Source organism: Megascapheus bottae, chromosome 1 (genome assembly GCF_031878675.1).
Source record: "Megascapheus bottae isolate mThoBot1 chromosome 1, mThoBot2.hap1, whole genome shotgun sequence".
Classification (NCBI taxonomy): Eukaryota; Metazoa; Chordata; class Mammalia; order Rodentia; family Geomyidae; genus Megascapheus; species Megascapheus bottae.
In genome coordinates this window covers 101,679,342-101,694,754 of record NC_143509.1, presented here as the reverse complement: position 1 = coordinate 101,694,754, position 15,413 = coordinate 101,679,342, and the positions used below count along the sequence as shown (strand labels likewise).

Sequence of the window (15,413 nt, the reverse complement as noted above, 5' to 3'; positions counted from 1 at the left end):
CGTGATCCTTAGATCTCAGCCTCCTGAATAGCTAGGATGACAGGCTTGAGCCACAGTGCCCGGCTCCTGCTGGTGATAACTTCTTAACAGTGCTGCGATCCTGTACCTCTGGCCTTTGTTCTGGCTATTCTGCTTGAGAAATCCTCTGTATGTATGACTTCTCCAGTCAGTTGTCTCCTCCTCCAGGAAGTCTCTGTATGTAATAATTCCTGGGTCCTGAGTTCAACTCCAGTTCTTGCACCAAGATAAAAGAAAAAAGGAAAAGAAACAATTTAGATATGTTCTAGTTTGAAACTGTTTCTGAATTGTTTACTTAATGTGAGGAATGATATGTTCTCCTATGGGAACTTGCTGTGAAATGTGTAACCCTCACAGGTAGAGATTCTGGCTCCTCGTAAACTTGTTATAGACAACAATTATGCCTTTTAGTTGTTAAGGAAAATTAATCTACTTGAAAGTGAACATACCCACTCTGTGATGTGTATCTGGGAGTGCATGTAATTTGTTCTCGTAATCTACTTGAAAATGAATACATTCCTTTTATAGTAACTTTCCCTTGTATCGTGCAGGCCCTGGCTGGTCAGTGTTGCTGGTCTCTGGCATCTAAAGGCCTAGAAACCAACCAGCTGCCTCCCAGAGCTCCACAAAGTCCTAGCCTTGGGGGGGTGTGAGGAGTGTGCCCTCCAAACCTCGGTGCACACGCCCGCTGCCTCTCTATATGCTGGGGCCCTGTTCTGGATTGCCACTTTAGGTAATCTAGACTGGATTTGGGTTTCAGAGACTGCCAGCACAAATACTTCATGCCTGGGGCTTAGCTCACCAGGAAAGGGTTCAGCCGTGGATCAAGGACTTCTTGCAGCCTGTGTCCTAGTTTTATTGCACAGTTTCAGGAAAGAAGCAGGTGAATGAGAACAAGATTTGAAATTCTAAATTCTCAAGCCTCATTTCATTCAAGCCAATATTCATTTCATCTTTTTTTTTTTTTTTGTGGGTCTTGAGCTCTTCAGCTCAAGGCTACTGTCCTACCCTTGAGCCAAGCCCCACTTCCTATTTTCTAGAGGTTAATTGGATATAAGAGTCTCAGGTCCTTTTGTGCCCAGGCTGGCTTTGACCCTTGATCCTCAGATCTCAGCCTCCTGAGTAGCTAGGATTATAGGCTTGAGCCACCACGCCCAGCTAATATTCATCTTATATTTCTGGTGGCTGTGTGTATGTGGGTGTATGTGTGTGTGTCTGCTGGTACTGGGGCTTAGCTTTTTCACTTAAGGCTGGCACTCTGCTTGACCCACAAGTCCACTTCTGTGGGGTTTGCTCTTTTTGTTTTTGTTGTCAGTCATGGGTCTTGATCTCTGGGCTTGGGAGCCGTCCCTGAGCTTCTTTTGTTCGAGTGTTCTGGTGGTTAATTGGAGATAAGAATGCCTTAGACCTTCCTGCTTAGAACCGTGATTCTCAGATCTGAGCATCCTGAGTAGCCAGCCTTAGACTTACATGTGTGAGCAACCAGTGCCCAGCTTGGTGGCTTGGCTTTTTTTTTTTTTTTTTTTTTTTTATAATAGGATGGCTTTGTGAGAACTGTCCTATAAGTAAAAGGAAGGATCTGGAAACTTTCTCGAGGCTGCTCTGGGGGTGGTTGCTATTGTTCAAAGGCCCTGAGGCATGCCTTAGGGCAGCATACTGGCAAGTAAGCAGCAATCTGTTCTCTCTGGGGAAGTATCCCATCCTGTGGCTCAGTGGCTTAGATCTCCACTGGCCGCTCTGCACTTCCCTTCTTTCTGATCCTGTCCACTTTAGACTTGCTCTGGGCCTCTAGATCCCCCTGCTTCTCCACCTCTTATCAGGCAGGCTAGGCCAACAAGGGACAAGGTTTTTTTTTTTTTTTTTTTTTTTTTTCTTCTTCTTCTTCAAGTCTGGTGTTCTACTACTTGAGCCATACCTCCATGTCCATTTTTTTTTGCTAGTCCTGGGCTTGGGCTCAGCCTGAGCACTGTCCTTGGGTTTTTCTCAAGACTAGAGCTCTACCACTTGAGCCTCAGCACCACTTCTGGCTTTTTTCTATGTATGTGGTACTGAGGAATCAAACCCAGGTCTTCATGCATGCTAGGCAAGCACTCTACCACTAGGCCAAACTCCCGGCCCCGGGTCCAGCTTTTTAATGGTTACTTGGAGATACAATTCTTAAGGGCTTTCCTGCCCCGGCTGGCTTTGAACTGTGGTCCTCAGATCTCAGCCTCCTGAGCAGCTCATATTACAGATGAGAGCTACCAGCTCTGGCTAGGCCTGCTTTATGGGCCTCCTGGTTTTAGGATTAGGGAGCTCCAAGGGACAGGGAAGGACCCTGTGCTTGAGTGGGTCTGAGTAAGACTAGGGTGAAGGTAGCAGGGTGTGTTCTCTTCCTTGGGGTTCAGGAAAAAGGCTGCAGGCTGTCGTGAGTGGCACACTCTGTCCAGAAAGCTGGCACTGGCATAGGCCACACAGGAAGGATGTGTGTCTGTTGTCCCTGCCAAAGCCTCTTCTTTCATGGCAGCACTAAGGCCAAGCGCTTTCTTTTTTGGTGTGTGTTATTAGCTTTGGGGATTGGGCACCATCGCTGAACTCTTGCTCTAGGCTAGCACTCTGTCCCGAGCCACAGCTTCACTTTTATCATTTTATGGTTCATTGGAGTTTCTGGGACTTTGTTGCTTGGCTGGGTTCTACTGGCACACCTCCGCTTTCAGCCTCCCAACTAGCTAGGACTACAGGCGTGAGCCCTGATGCCCAGTGCCACGTGGTTTTGGTGGCCATCTTCTGATTTAACTGCACCTGGATCCGCAGACTCAGGATCTAAACTGAAGACGTGTGCATCTCACATGGGATGGGCTGTCCTGAACAGCTCGTTTCTTGCCAAGATAGAAAAATGTGCATTTATTACATACCTACTGTGGGGCAGGCTTTGGGAGAGCTCTATAGGTGCCTTGGTGAGCAAAGCAGGAAAACATCTCTGGCCCCATCACAAACTGATGAGAGATGCTGAGATAGAAACAGGTAAGCATCAGGAGGATACAGCAGAAACCTGGTGGAGGTAACACCTCCTCCTCTTTCTGGGGCTACTGGGGAAAGTGGGAGATGGCCTGTGTAGCCTGCACCCCTTCCTCTGGGAAGGTCCAGATGACAGCTTGACCTTGACAATGCTGGAGCAGATGCGCAGGGGACAGGTGGTCTCTCCATCCTCAGCTCTGGGTCCAGAGTTTATACCAACCTGCCAATAGCTAAGACGCTTTTCCTTGGCTTCCTCTGATATCTTATTCTCCAAAAAACTGGGCTTCTACTCCCATTTTTCTTGCCTCATAGATCTTTATTTGGTGGAGGAAAGGACTCCAAACCCAGCATGGGAACAGTACTCAGGAGGGAGAAGAAATATCACTGTAGTTGAGACATGGAGAGCTGCAGCGGGGAGGAGAGGAGAGGAGGGACCTCAGGAGCCTGAGATTTGTTTAGGGAAATTACAGGAGGTCCCACCTAACTTGTAGGATCTGGGCCAAGATCTGGAGGGGAGGGGCTGAACCAAGCATTTCATGGAATGTCCCTCCAGCCAGGGCAGTGTGGCAGGAGTGTGAGAAGTGACCACTGCGGGGAGAGAAGGCAGCCCTGGAGCATCTTTGGAGGATGGACAGATGGGACTTAGGTCTCCCTCCATCCTGGGGAAGGCTTAGACTCCACATGGACACTGAACACAGGCTTCTGTTGGTCTGTGAATGAGGAGAGAACTAAGGTATGCCTACCTGCTGGCATCTTTAGAGAACAGTTCTGGGAAAACAAAGGCCAAATCTGAATTCCTGGGGTGAGGGAGGGTGTGGGGCTGTTGAATCTGCAGGCACTGGTGTACACCCATGCTCCCTTCCCAGCTTCCCAGCTGAGCCCAGAGAGAAGACAAAGCCTCTCCTGGCCAGGGAAGCAGTGGCATTAAAACCAGAGATTCACTAGGTGCCAGTGGCTCACACCTATAATCCTAGCTACTCAGGAAGCTGAAATCTGAGGATTGAGGTTTGAAGCCAGCCCTAGTAAGAAAGTCCATGAGCCTGATCTCCAATTAACCACCAAAAAGCTGGAAGTAAAGTTGTGGCACCAGTGCCAGAGTGCTAGCTCTGAGTGAAAAAAGCTCAAGGACAGTATCGAGTGCAAAGACTGACACAAAACAAAGAACCCCAGAGACTGTGGTTCTGTGGACAGAGATGTCCCACTTGACTGCAGCTGGACGGGAAGGGGGGCAGGAATCCCAGCTTTCTGCCTCCTGCTGAGCCCCCTCTTGGATGGTTCTGGAATCCAGAGGACTTGCATGTCCATGGGCACAGTGCATGCCTAGCTTCCCTGGCAGGACCCACTGAGGCGCAATATGTCCTGTGCAGTGTTAGAAGCAGTGCCAAGGAGCTGTCATGACAGGATGGGGTAGGGGGTCACGGAGACCTGGGGGTGGGGTGCAGGGTGGAAACTAAGTGGAGGCTCAAGATGCAGTTGAGAACGAGGCTTCGCTGAATCTTCCTTGCTTACCCTCTGGGCATGCTCACAAAGGCTGTGTGTTGTACCTACACACAGAGAAGGGTTGGCCATGTCCAGATGTGAGCTTGTTCCATAAATGTTGGTCAAGATGGAACCAACAAACTACTACCCCGAGAGCTTTTTCAAGCTAGTGACGAGAGTGACAGAAGTTGGAGAGAGGAGATAAATGTGGAAACAATTTGCTGAGGGAGGCAGGGACAAGTAGCGTGCAGTGGAGAGCTGCTGGGAGGGAAGGGCCTTGGGGAGACATGAAAGTGCCAGAGCCTGCAAAAGGGGCCTGAGGATTTAGATGGAAGTTTTCAAGTAACGGAAGGTGACAACTTCATTTTTCCAAATGTCCTGAACATCCAACAACACATTAAGTCTTGCATTTCTGTTAGATTTAGCTAGCAGAAGCCCTGAATGCCATCAGTACAATTTCAATTGATGAAGTGATCCAGGTGGTTGTGAGCTTGTGATTTCAAAGCCAGGTGTGGATTCCAGCTGCGTGAACTCTGTGTCACCCACTTCATGTCCCTTATAATAACTCAGCATGGGGCACACATCACCAGGCCTGCCTAGGGAGCCTAAATCTAACATACAATTTGCATCAGCACATTATTCAACTTTGCATATGATGGTTCTAATTTCCTTTGCATGCTCCACTGCGCACAGACGTCCTTCTCTCATTTTTCTACCCTTTCAAGATTGATCTGATCTGTCTTTTTTAGGGAGAGGGAGTGTCTGTCTGTTAGCACGGGCAGCGTGAGCTGATCTGCCCCTCTAGGTGTTTGAGCCTCAGCCTTTCAGTGCTGGGAATGAATGCAGAGCTGTGCCACCATGCCCAGCCCCTAGGCTGCTGTTTATTTTACTTTTGTGGTGCTAGGGATCAAATTCAGGGATTTCCATACTTACTAGACAAGTGTGCTCCCACTTAGCCACACCCTACACCTTGTTTTGTTTTTTTGTGGGTCATGGGGCTTGAACTCAGCTGGGGTGCTATGTCTGAGCTCTTCAGCTCAAGGCTACCGCCCAACCCTTGAGCCAAGCCCCACTTCCCATTTTCTAGAGGTTAATTGGAGATAAGAGTCTCAGATCCTTTTGTGCCTGGGCTGACTTTGAACCTTGATCCTCAGATCTCAGCCTTCTGAGTAGCTAGGATTACAGGCGTGAGCCACCAACCCAGCTTGTTTTGTATATTATCAAGGGAAACTGGCTCATCAGTTTTTTTTTTCTTTTTACATTAATGTTTTGGGGACTCTTATGAGGTGATGTGCAAGGTCTTGTTTTTAAAAATTTTTGCCAGTCCTGGGGCTTAAACTCAGCCGGTTCCCTGAGCTTCTTTTGTTCAAGGCTAGCACTCTACCACTTGAGCCATTTGCAGCTTTTTCTGTGTATGTGGTCCTGAGGAATTGAATCCAGGCCTTCATACGATCCAGGCAAGCAGTCTACCACTGAGCCACATTCCCAGCCCTAAGCTAGGCTTTGGACTGAGATTGTATGTGTGTGCTCATACTGAAGTTTTAGCTCGGGACCTTGTGCTCTTTTGCTCAAGGCTGGTGCTTGAGCCACATCTCTACTTCTGGCTTTTTGTTGTTTAACTGGAGATTCTCATAGATATTGCTGCCTGGGCTAGATTTGAACCATCAACTTTAGATCTCAGTATCCTTAGTAGTTAGGATTACAGGTATGAGTTACTAGCACTGGACAAATTCTTAATTTTTTTTTTTTGCCAGACTGGGGCTTGAACTCAGGGCCTGGGTGCTGTCCCTGGGCTTATTTTTGCTCAAGGCTAGCACTCTACCACTTGATCCACAGCACTACTTCCAGCTTTTTTTTGTTATATGGTACTGAGGAATCAAACTCACGGCTTCATGCTTGCTGGGCAGGCATTCTACACTAAGCCACATCCCCACTCCAAATTCTTAAATTTTCTATGCCTCTCTCATTTTTAAAGTAGGAATGGCTGAATCTGAGAGTCATTTGTGAAAGACTGCATCACCCAGCTTTCAAATTTTAGTTCTCTAATGCACTGGCTGGGCAAGTCTTCAAATCTATATTTTTCAGTTCGGCTTACTTCCTTTGTAAAATGTGGCAAAGGGAGAGGCACAGGTGCTCACTTTTAGTGAAAGGCAGTTACTGTGTACCCTCAGGATTCCACCGACTTCTGTTTTTCTTTTGCACTGTTGAAGTAGGCAAATTGAGGGCACCTGACCAACAGCTGTTTTATTTATCTAGGTAAGGGTTGCTTGGTGAGGGCTAAATTATCACAGCTCCCCAGAGGATTAATCCCTAGGTTAGAGATGGGTCGTGTGAGCTCATACCACAAGTATCTGTTAAGGGTTTTTCCATCCTTGCTTATCAAGCAATTTTGACAACTTAGTTCTCCATATAATCTATTTCCACTTACTACCAAGACAAAGCCCAAGTGTATGTACGTTCAGCTGTGTGAGGGCCGTACGTGTGATTCTATCCCTGGATGAGATGGCTTATGGTAGGCACCTGCTACCAAGTTGCAGACAAACCACCAGGAGTTTCTGCAAGGGAAGATATATCCTTGTTTCCCCTTTTATGGTCCTGGGACTTGAATTCAGGGCCTGGGCACTGAGATATTTTTGCTTAAGGCTAGCCCGGAGCTCTCCTCCTGGAGATAGGGATCTCTCGGGACTTTTCTTACTCAAGTGTGTTTAGGAACTGCAGTCCTCAGTGGCTCGGATTCCAGGGGTGAGCCGCGAGCGCCCAGCCTAAAGTGAATGAAAGTGGAGGTGTCATTATATATATATAATATATGTATATATATTTTTTGACGTTTCTACCGTCTTTTCCTCCTCACCGGGGCCTGGGTAACTCACACCTCACATCCCCCTAGACAGCGCCTTACAGCATGTGCTTTAGGATTCCGTGGCGGTCAAGCGCGCGTCGGGCAGGTGTGGCTCATCTGTCATCCCAGCTGGAAGCCAAGCCAGGCAGGGAAGTCCCGGAGACTCTTCAGAAAAGCCAGGCGGCGGCGGCTGGGGGAAGGCGCCACCCCGGGCCCGCGGCCCTCGGGGTCAGCCCGGGGAGGTCTCGGCTCCGGCCCCGGGCGGGGCGGGGGCAGCGACCTGCTCAAGGTCACCGCCCGGGGCGCGGCGCGGTCCCCGACCTGCGCGCCGTCCCTGCCGAGCCCGGGGAGGCGACCAGCGCGGCGTGGCTTCCTCGTCCACCTCTCCAACCTGAAACCCTTCCTCGAGCGCCGGGGACCCGGAGACCCCGTCCTTCCCCGCGCCCGAGCGCGGCTCGGCCACCCGCACCGTCCCGGCCGCGCTCCTCCTGCTCCTCCTCCTCCTCCTCCTCCCGCAGGGGCGAACGACTTTCCGTGGCCAGTCTGTGCAGGGTCCCCGGCGACAGCGCTGGCCCGGGCCGCCCGGTCCCGCCCCCCGCGCGCGCCCCCGCCCCCGCGCGCCCCCGCCCCCGCGCGCCCCCGCCCCCGCGCGCCCCCGCCCCCCGCGCGCGCCCCCGCCGCCGAGTCGGCGCACAAAGGCCGGCGGCCGCCTCACCGCGCGCAGGGATCCCGGCCGCGCGCCCCGCCCCCACGCCGCGGCCCCGCGCGCCGCCCGCCGGCCTCGGCCCCGGGGTGGGCGTCGCGGGGACCAGGACGCCGGGGAGGGCGGCGGGGGTCGGGGGAGCTGCTCGAGGGGGTGCTCCCGCTCGAGGCTCCGCCGGCGGGGACGACGACGCCTCCCGTCCCGGGCGCAGGGACTACTTGGGCCGGCGGAGGCGTCGGGCGCGGCCGGCGCACGGCATGGCGGAGGCGCGCGCCTGAGCGGAGCGACGCCGGCCCCAGTCAGGCCTCGGCGCGGCCTCCACGCTTCGCCCGCCCGCTCCCGCCCGCGCCCGGCCATGGCGGAGTCCTCGCCGGCCCGACGCCCGGTGCCTCTCATCGAGTCGGGTAAGACGCGAGCCGCGCCGCCCCCGGGCCCCGCGCCCTCCCCGCCGCGCCCTCCCGCCGCGTCCTGACCGCACTCGGGTCCTCTCTTCCCGCAGAGCTGTACTTCCTCATCGCCCGGTACCTATCGGCGGGCCCGTGCCGACGCGCAGCCCAGGTGAGTGCGGGCGGGCGGCGGGCGGCGGGCGGCGGCGGCGGCGGCGGCCGGGGTTCGCGGCCCCCGGAGGGCGGGACGCGGCCGGCGCCGGGCCGCGGGGCCCCCGGGCTGACGGCGCGTCTCCTCCGCAGGTGCTGGTGCAGGAGCTGGAGCAGTACCAGGTCAGTGCCCGCGGTCCCCGCGCGTCCCCCGCCCCGCGCGCCCCCTCCCGCCGCGCCGCCGCGGGGGTCACCGGCCGCCTCTCCCGTCTTTTCCAGCTGTTGCCCAAGAGGTTGGACTGGGAAGGCAACGAGCACAGCAGGAGCTACGAGGAATTGGTGAGCAGCGGACACGCCGCCCCCCGCCCGCCCCGCGCCCCCTCCCCCCGTCCCGTCCCGCCGAGTGCGCGTGGCAGCCGCGCTCGGCGGGGCGGGGGGACCCCCGGGGATGACGGGCCTGACAGTCCCTGCGCCCCCCACCCCCCGAGGCCCTGCTGGGGGGGTTTGTTTTGGCCGGAAATCGTCCGGGGGGGGCCGGGCGGGCGGGGCGGAGGCGAGGGAGCCCCCCCCGTGGGGTGGGGGGTGGGGCTCCAGGGGCGCCCGCCCTCCGGGAGGGCGGGACACACCCGCCAGCCACTCAGCGGCGCGCTCTCATCGCTGTCTCTTGGGGGCTGGACTTGCAACTCGAGCTATGATTGGTCCTCCTCCTGCTCCTGCCCCGCCCCCGTCTTCCGACCACTTGTTTCCTAGGAGGACGCCGGTGGTCATTAGTCTAGGAAGGTGGACGAGTGGTTTCGGCGTGTTACGCTGTTAATTTTTCCTCGGCTCCGTGGACATGTCAGTGCTCCGAGCCGTTCAGTATTTTTCGAGTGTAGAGATTTAATTTTTGATCGGTTTTACACGATCCTGCTGTGTATGATTTCGTGTGGGTTTTAAATAGACTAGTTTTCCTTTTTTTAACGTGGAATACCATTGTTTCTTACACCTTGTGAACCTCTTCTGCTATTCTCCATCATTCATATAAAAAAAACACAAAACACTTGGCAGGACTCTGGCCTGGGAGCCGTCCCGAGCTGGTTTTGTTCCGTGGGAGGGCTGTACAACTTGAGTCACAGCTCCACTTTGAGATTTCTTAAGGTAGTTAAGTTGCAGATCCGAGTCTTAGGGATTTGGCTGCCTGTGCGGTTTTAAACCATGATCCTCAGATCTTAGCCTCTTGAGTATCTAAGATGGCAGGGATTTTTCACCTTTATTCTCAACTGTTTTTATAGGAGGACAAAGGATTTCTTTCATTGCCAGAACACGTTCATCTTGATGTAGGAGGAGAATAGTTGAAAAAAAAAATAAGCTTTTGGAGTGGACTTTTCCCATGGTTTGAAAACAGCTAAACCTTCAAGTATTAGCCTTCTGGAGAAGGGATCTCATGTAACCCAAGGTTGGCTTGGAACATGCAGTCGTCTTTTTGCTACAGCTTGTTGAATGCTGGAATTGAGAATTTGTGCCATAATGTTTTGCTACTGTTAAAAAAATTTTTTTTTGTGGTTTTGGGGATTGAAAGTTTATTTTTTTCCAATTTTTTTTTTTTTTTTTTTTGCCAGTCCTGGGCTTGAGCTCAGGGCCTGAGCACTGTCCTTGGACTTTCTCAAGGCCAGAGCTCTACCACTTGAGCCTCAGCACCACTTCCAGCTTTTTTCTACATGTGGTACCGAGGAATTGAACCTGGGTCTTCATGCATGCTAGGCAAGCACTTTAACCACTAGGCCAAACTCCTGGCCCCCCAAATATTTTTAAGTGTAATTAATAGATGGGTTACATTATTTTCATCAGATAGAGGGTGCATTACTTCACATACATTGATACCCTTTCTCATGGCTTGGTCCCCATTTCCCTCCCCCCAGAAAGTTGATATTTTTTTTTCCCCTTGAGTTTTTTTTTATTGTTGTTGGTGGTGGTGGTGATGGTTGTGGTGGTTGTGGGGCTTGAACTCAGACTCAGTGTTTGGGTAATGTCCCTGAGCACTTTTGCTCAAGGCTAGCCCTCTAATACTTTGCGCCACAGTTGTACTTTTTTGGTTTTCTGGTGGTTAATTGGTGGTAAGAATCTCAGACTTTCCTGCCCATGCTAGCATTAAATCATAATCATCAGATCTCAGCCTCTTGAGTAGCTACTAGGATTATAGGTGTGAACCACTGTGCCCGGCTATTAGCATTAATTAAAACAAATTGTTAGCCTCATTTAGTTACACAAGGGACATGTGTGACACATCTACACATTCCCTTTCCCCTTCCCATTTGAGATTATTCACACTTGTACAATGTACAATAAAGTATATTTTTTTCTTTTTTTCTTTTTTTTTTTTTGTGTAGGTCATGGGCTTGAATTCTGGACCTGGGTACAATAAATTATTCTGACCACATTCTCCCTTTTTGATTTTTCCACATCCTTCTTAAATTCTTCATCAGAGCTTGTCTTAACTCTATACCAAGGTACAAGATACCAAGGTATGGTTGTGTGTCAAACACTCATATTCTAATCAGAATAATCCATTCTTTGTCATCTGAGTTTGAGAAAGGTTTGTGTGTGTGTGTGTGTGTGTGTTTGTTTGTCTTAGGACTTGAACTCAGGGCTGGGAACTGTCTCTGAGCTTTGTGCTCAAGGCTAATGCTATGCCACTTGGAGTCACAGTTCCATTTCTGACTTTTCCTTGTTTTTTGGAGGGGGGTAATTAATTGGAGAGAAGAGTCACAGATACTTTCCTTCTTTTACTGGCTTTTGAACCATCAACCTCAGATACTAGCTTCCTGAGTAGCTTGGATTACAGGCATGAGGGGGTCCCTGGCCTAAGTAAGATTTTTTTTTTTAAGTGTAGGGAATAACTTAATCTGAAAGTGTTTAACACAAGGTACACATTTAAATTTTTGTGAACAGGTATCTGATAAGTTGCCTCTTAAGGTAAACTTAAAGATTGAGCTTCTTTTCCTTTCTTTTTTTGGGGGTAGAAGGGTAGTTTGGGGCATGGGCATGGTTGGAACTTGTGACTTGTGCCATGTCTCCAGTACTATTTTTGCTCTTTGCAGCTTTTGTTTTGCTCTTGGACCCAAATTCTTCTATTTCTTCCTGATGAATAGTTGAGTTTAAGGTTTTGCATTATCATGCCTTGCTAGGATTCACTTTTATAAAATCGAATTTATTTTGCAAATTCTTTTTACTATATCAAACAAATAAAAGTAACAAAAACCTACCACGATATCCAAAATAAATGTAATCTGAGGAATAGTTGAGGTTAAGGTTATGCATTATCATACCTTGATAGGATTCACTTTTACAAAATCGAATTTATTTTGCAAATTCTTTTTATTATATCGAACATAAATAAAAGTAACTGAAAAACCTATCACGATATCCAAAATAAATGTAACAATAAATACATAAGTCTGCAGTTTATTTTTTCCCTCCATTTTTGCTTATTTGTACACTTTCCTGATTTCTGAATTACCTCCCAGAGAACAGGAGGACCTTCTTGAACCCTGGAGACTTGGCATGGAGTGCGTTTTCAGATAGGACTACTTCAATCTTGGTTTGAGTCCCTTTAAAGTTGTTTTGAAATCCTCACAAAAGAGACATGTATTTATTTTAAAAATGTATTTTAGAGGTGATATGTAGCAGGAATACATTTACATACGTGTTCAGGTAATAAGTACATTTCCTTTTGCACAGTATCTTGTCTCAGGGTTGCCTTCCATCTCTACCCTCAAGTTGCATAGTTCACTTTCATCAGTGTCCAATGAAATCTTTATTTTAAAGGACAAAAAAAAGGTTTAATGAGCAAGCAAATATTAGTTATACAAAGAGAGGTTTCATTGCTACATTTATACATGTTGATACAATGTTCCAAGCAATCTCACACTCTACTCTCCTTTCTTGCCTATCTTTTTTTATAGTGAAAACAAACTTCTTTAACTCTTCTGCTGTTTGTATTTTCACTGTTACTCTAAAAACCTTTCATCTTGACTGTAGCTAATTTCTGTCGAGTCTGTATATTCTTTGTAAATGATTGTTGACATCTGAGACATTTGTGGTTCTGTAGACATTTCATTGATAACTTGCAGGCACTGGACATAGTATGATGACACAGTATATCTAGATTAGAAGCTTAGCTTTTGATGCGGCTGCATTGTAATCCTGATTGTGGTGCTTGCTAATTATTTTTTAATCTTTTAAAAAATTTATTTTTATTTTTATTTTTTGCCAGTCCTTGGCTTGAGCTTAGGGCCTGAGCACTGGCCTTGGGTTTTCTCAAGGCCAGAACTCTACCACTTGAGCCACACAGCACCACTTCTGGCTTTTTTTATGTAGTGGGTGGTACTGGGGAATCGAACCTGGATCTTCATCCATGTTAGGCAAGCACTGTACCATAAAGCCGAACTCCTGTCCTGAAAGTTTTTTTTTTGATTGGTTGTGGGCCTAGAACTCTGGACCTGGGCACTGTCTCTGAGCTCTTCAGCTCAAGGCCCGGTCTATCCCTGGAACCACAGTGTCACTTCTAGTTTTCTAGTGGTTAATTGGAGATAAGAGTCTCATGGACTTTAGTGCCCGGGCTGCCTTTGAACTGTGATCCTCAGATCTCAGCCTCCTGAAGAGCTAGGATTACAGTCATGAAGGACCATGCCTGGATCCAAAGTTTTATAATCTTTGGCAAATACTCTACCCCAGTTTCTCTATGTGTATAAGGGGGGTGATAATGATAACTAGCTCAACAGGTTACTGTTGACATAGAAAGAAGGGGTTTTCCTATACATGTGCAATAGTCATTACTCATATTGTTGGTAACAATCCTGATAGAAGGTATAATTGTATAGATTCCGTTCACTTAACTTCCATTTGTAGAGCCTTACTCTGTTTCCTGCATGCTAGGGCTGAGTGAATAATGGTACCAATGTAAGGACAGTGCTGGTAGCTCAGTGCTGAATACTGGTAGTAGAAGTGAGCCTGAGTTAACTTGCCCTTGTCTGTGCTCCCTTTAAAAGAGAGTAGTTGTTTCCATGGGCTCACACAATCCCAGCATTGTACCTAAGGGATTAAAAGTTCTTTGAGGGGCTGAGAGTGCCGCCTAGTGGTAGGGTGCCTAGTAGGCATGAGGCCCTGGGTTTGATTCCTGCATTCCACGTACACAGAAAAAGCCAGAAATGGTGCTATGGCTCCACTTCTGGTGATCCATCACCAGCCTTGAGATAGCCTAAGGACAGTGCTCAGGTGCTGATTCAAGCCCCAGGACTGGCAAAAGAAAAAGAAAAGTTACTTGACTTTTTTCCCTTCAAGATTATGTATATCCTTGTGGATTTATACCAGTTTCTTGTATTGATTTCTGAGGACATTTGTAAAATTTGTAAGATCCTGTCAAATTTATTAGGTACAAATAACAGAATTTATTAGGTGCAGACGTAGCATTAATCTTAGTACTGAATTGACTAAATTTAGAAAGTGCCTCTCCTTGCTTTATATTGATAGAAGCACAGCAGTGGCACAGTGCATTCTGTCTTTTTTTAATCTTCGTGTATTCATATTAGAAGTTTGATGGGGCTCTGGTGCCTCTCACCTGAAATCCTAGCTACTCAGAAAGTTGAGACCTGCTAATCTCAATTTGAAACCAGCCTGGGCAGAAAAATCTATAGGATTCTTTAATTAACCATCAAAAAACTAGAAGTAGAGCTGTGGCTCAAGTGAGCCCTAGCCTTGAATGAAAAGTTAAAGGACTGTGCCCAGGACCTTAGTTTTATTATATATTCTTTGGTTGTGTTCAGCTGATTAAAGTTTCCAAAGTTTGTAAACAAAAAATATTGCTGGTGTTACAGTGTATCAGCAAGTCCTTCAAACATGAGTGGAGGGAGGCAGGGATGCTGTGTTCTTCATGCTGGTTGATAGTTCAAGCTATACCACAGGACACAAGTTACTCGTGCATGTGTGTGTGTATGTATGTGTGTGAGAGAGAGAGTGAGTCCGTTCTGGGGCTTGATCTCAGGTCCTGGGCCTTTTCCCTGAGCTTTTGTGCTTAAGGCTAGTGCTGTAGCACTTGAATCACAGCTCAGTTTCTGGCTTTTTGGTGGTTAATTGGAAATGAGAATCTCACAGACCTTCTATCCTGGACTAGCTACGAACTGCAGCAATCCTCAGATCATAGCCTCCTGAGTAGGATCACAGGCCAAAGTAACTGCTGTCTAGCTTTTTATCTTAATGTAGTGTTTTTAAAGTAAATGATTGTTTCATGTCCAGTCTGTCTCTTCTTTTATGGGTCATGGGTCATACTCTTTTTTTTTTGTTGTTGTTGTTGTTTTTGTTTTTTGTTTTTTTGGTCTGTCCTGAGGCTTGGACTCTGGGCCCTGGCAATATCCCTAAGTTCTGCTCAAGGCTACCAACCTACCCTTGAGCCACAGCACCACTTCCATTTTCTAGAGGTTAATTGGAGATAAGAGTCTCAGGTCCTTTTGTGCCTGGCCTGGCTTTGAACCTTGACCCTCAGATCTCAGCCTCCTGAGTAGCTAGGATTATAGGCATGAGCCACCTCACCTGGCATGTGTTGTGCTTTTCACATCACATTATAAATCTTTAGCCTGACTCCAGGTCATAAAAATTTTTCTCTTGATTTTATTTTATTTATTTTTGTGGGTCTTGGGGCTTGAACTCAGCCTGGGTGCTGTCCCTCAGCTCTTCTGCTCAAGGCCCTACCCTTGGGCCAAGCCCTAGGTCTCCTTTTCTAGAGGTTAATTGGAGATAAAGAGTCTCAGGTTCTTTTGTGCTTGGGCTGGCTTTGAACCTTGATCCTCAAATCTCAGCCTCCTGAGTT

At 48.6% G+C, this 15,413-nt stretch overlaps 1 protein-coding gene across 2 annotated transcripts in view; it reads left to right on the top strand.

Annotated features, from left to right (window-relative positions):
• Positions 1–8,283: 8,283 nt before the first annotated feature.
• Brwd1 (bromodomain and WD repeat domain containing 1) overlaps positions 8,284–15,413 on the top strand; it is a 91,068-nt gene continuing 83,938 nt past the window's right edge. The window contains exons 1-4 of one of the 2 annotated variants that reach the window (XM_090349338.1): positions 8,284–8,440; positions 8,536–8,594; positions 8,726–8,755; positions 8,852–8,911. In XM_090349338.1, coding sequence (XP_090205464.1) covers positions 8,392–8,440; positions 8,536–8,594; positions 8,726–8,755; positions 8,852–8,911 — 198 coding nt within the window. In that variant the 5' untranslated portion in view covers positions 8,284–8,391. The remainder of the gene's footprint in view (positions 8,441–8,535; positions 8,595–8,725; positions 8,756–8,851; positions 8,912–15,413) is intronic. The other variant, XM_090349346.1, reaches the window with a different exon arrangement.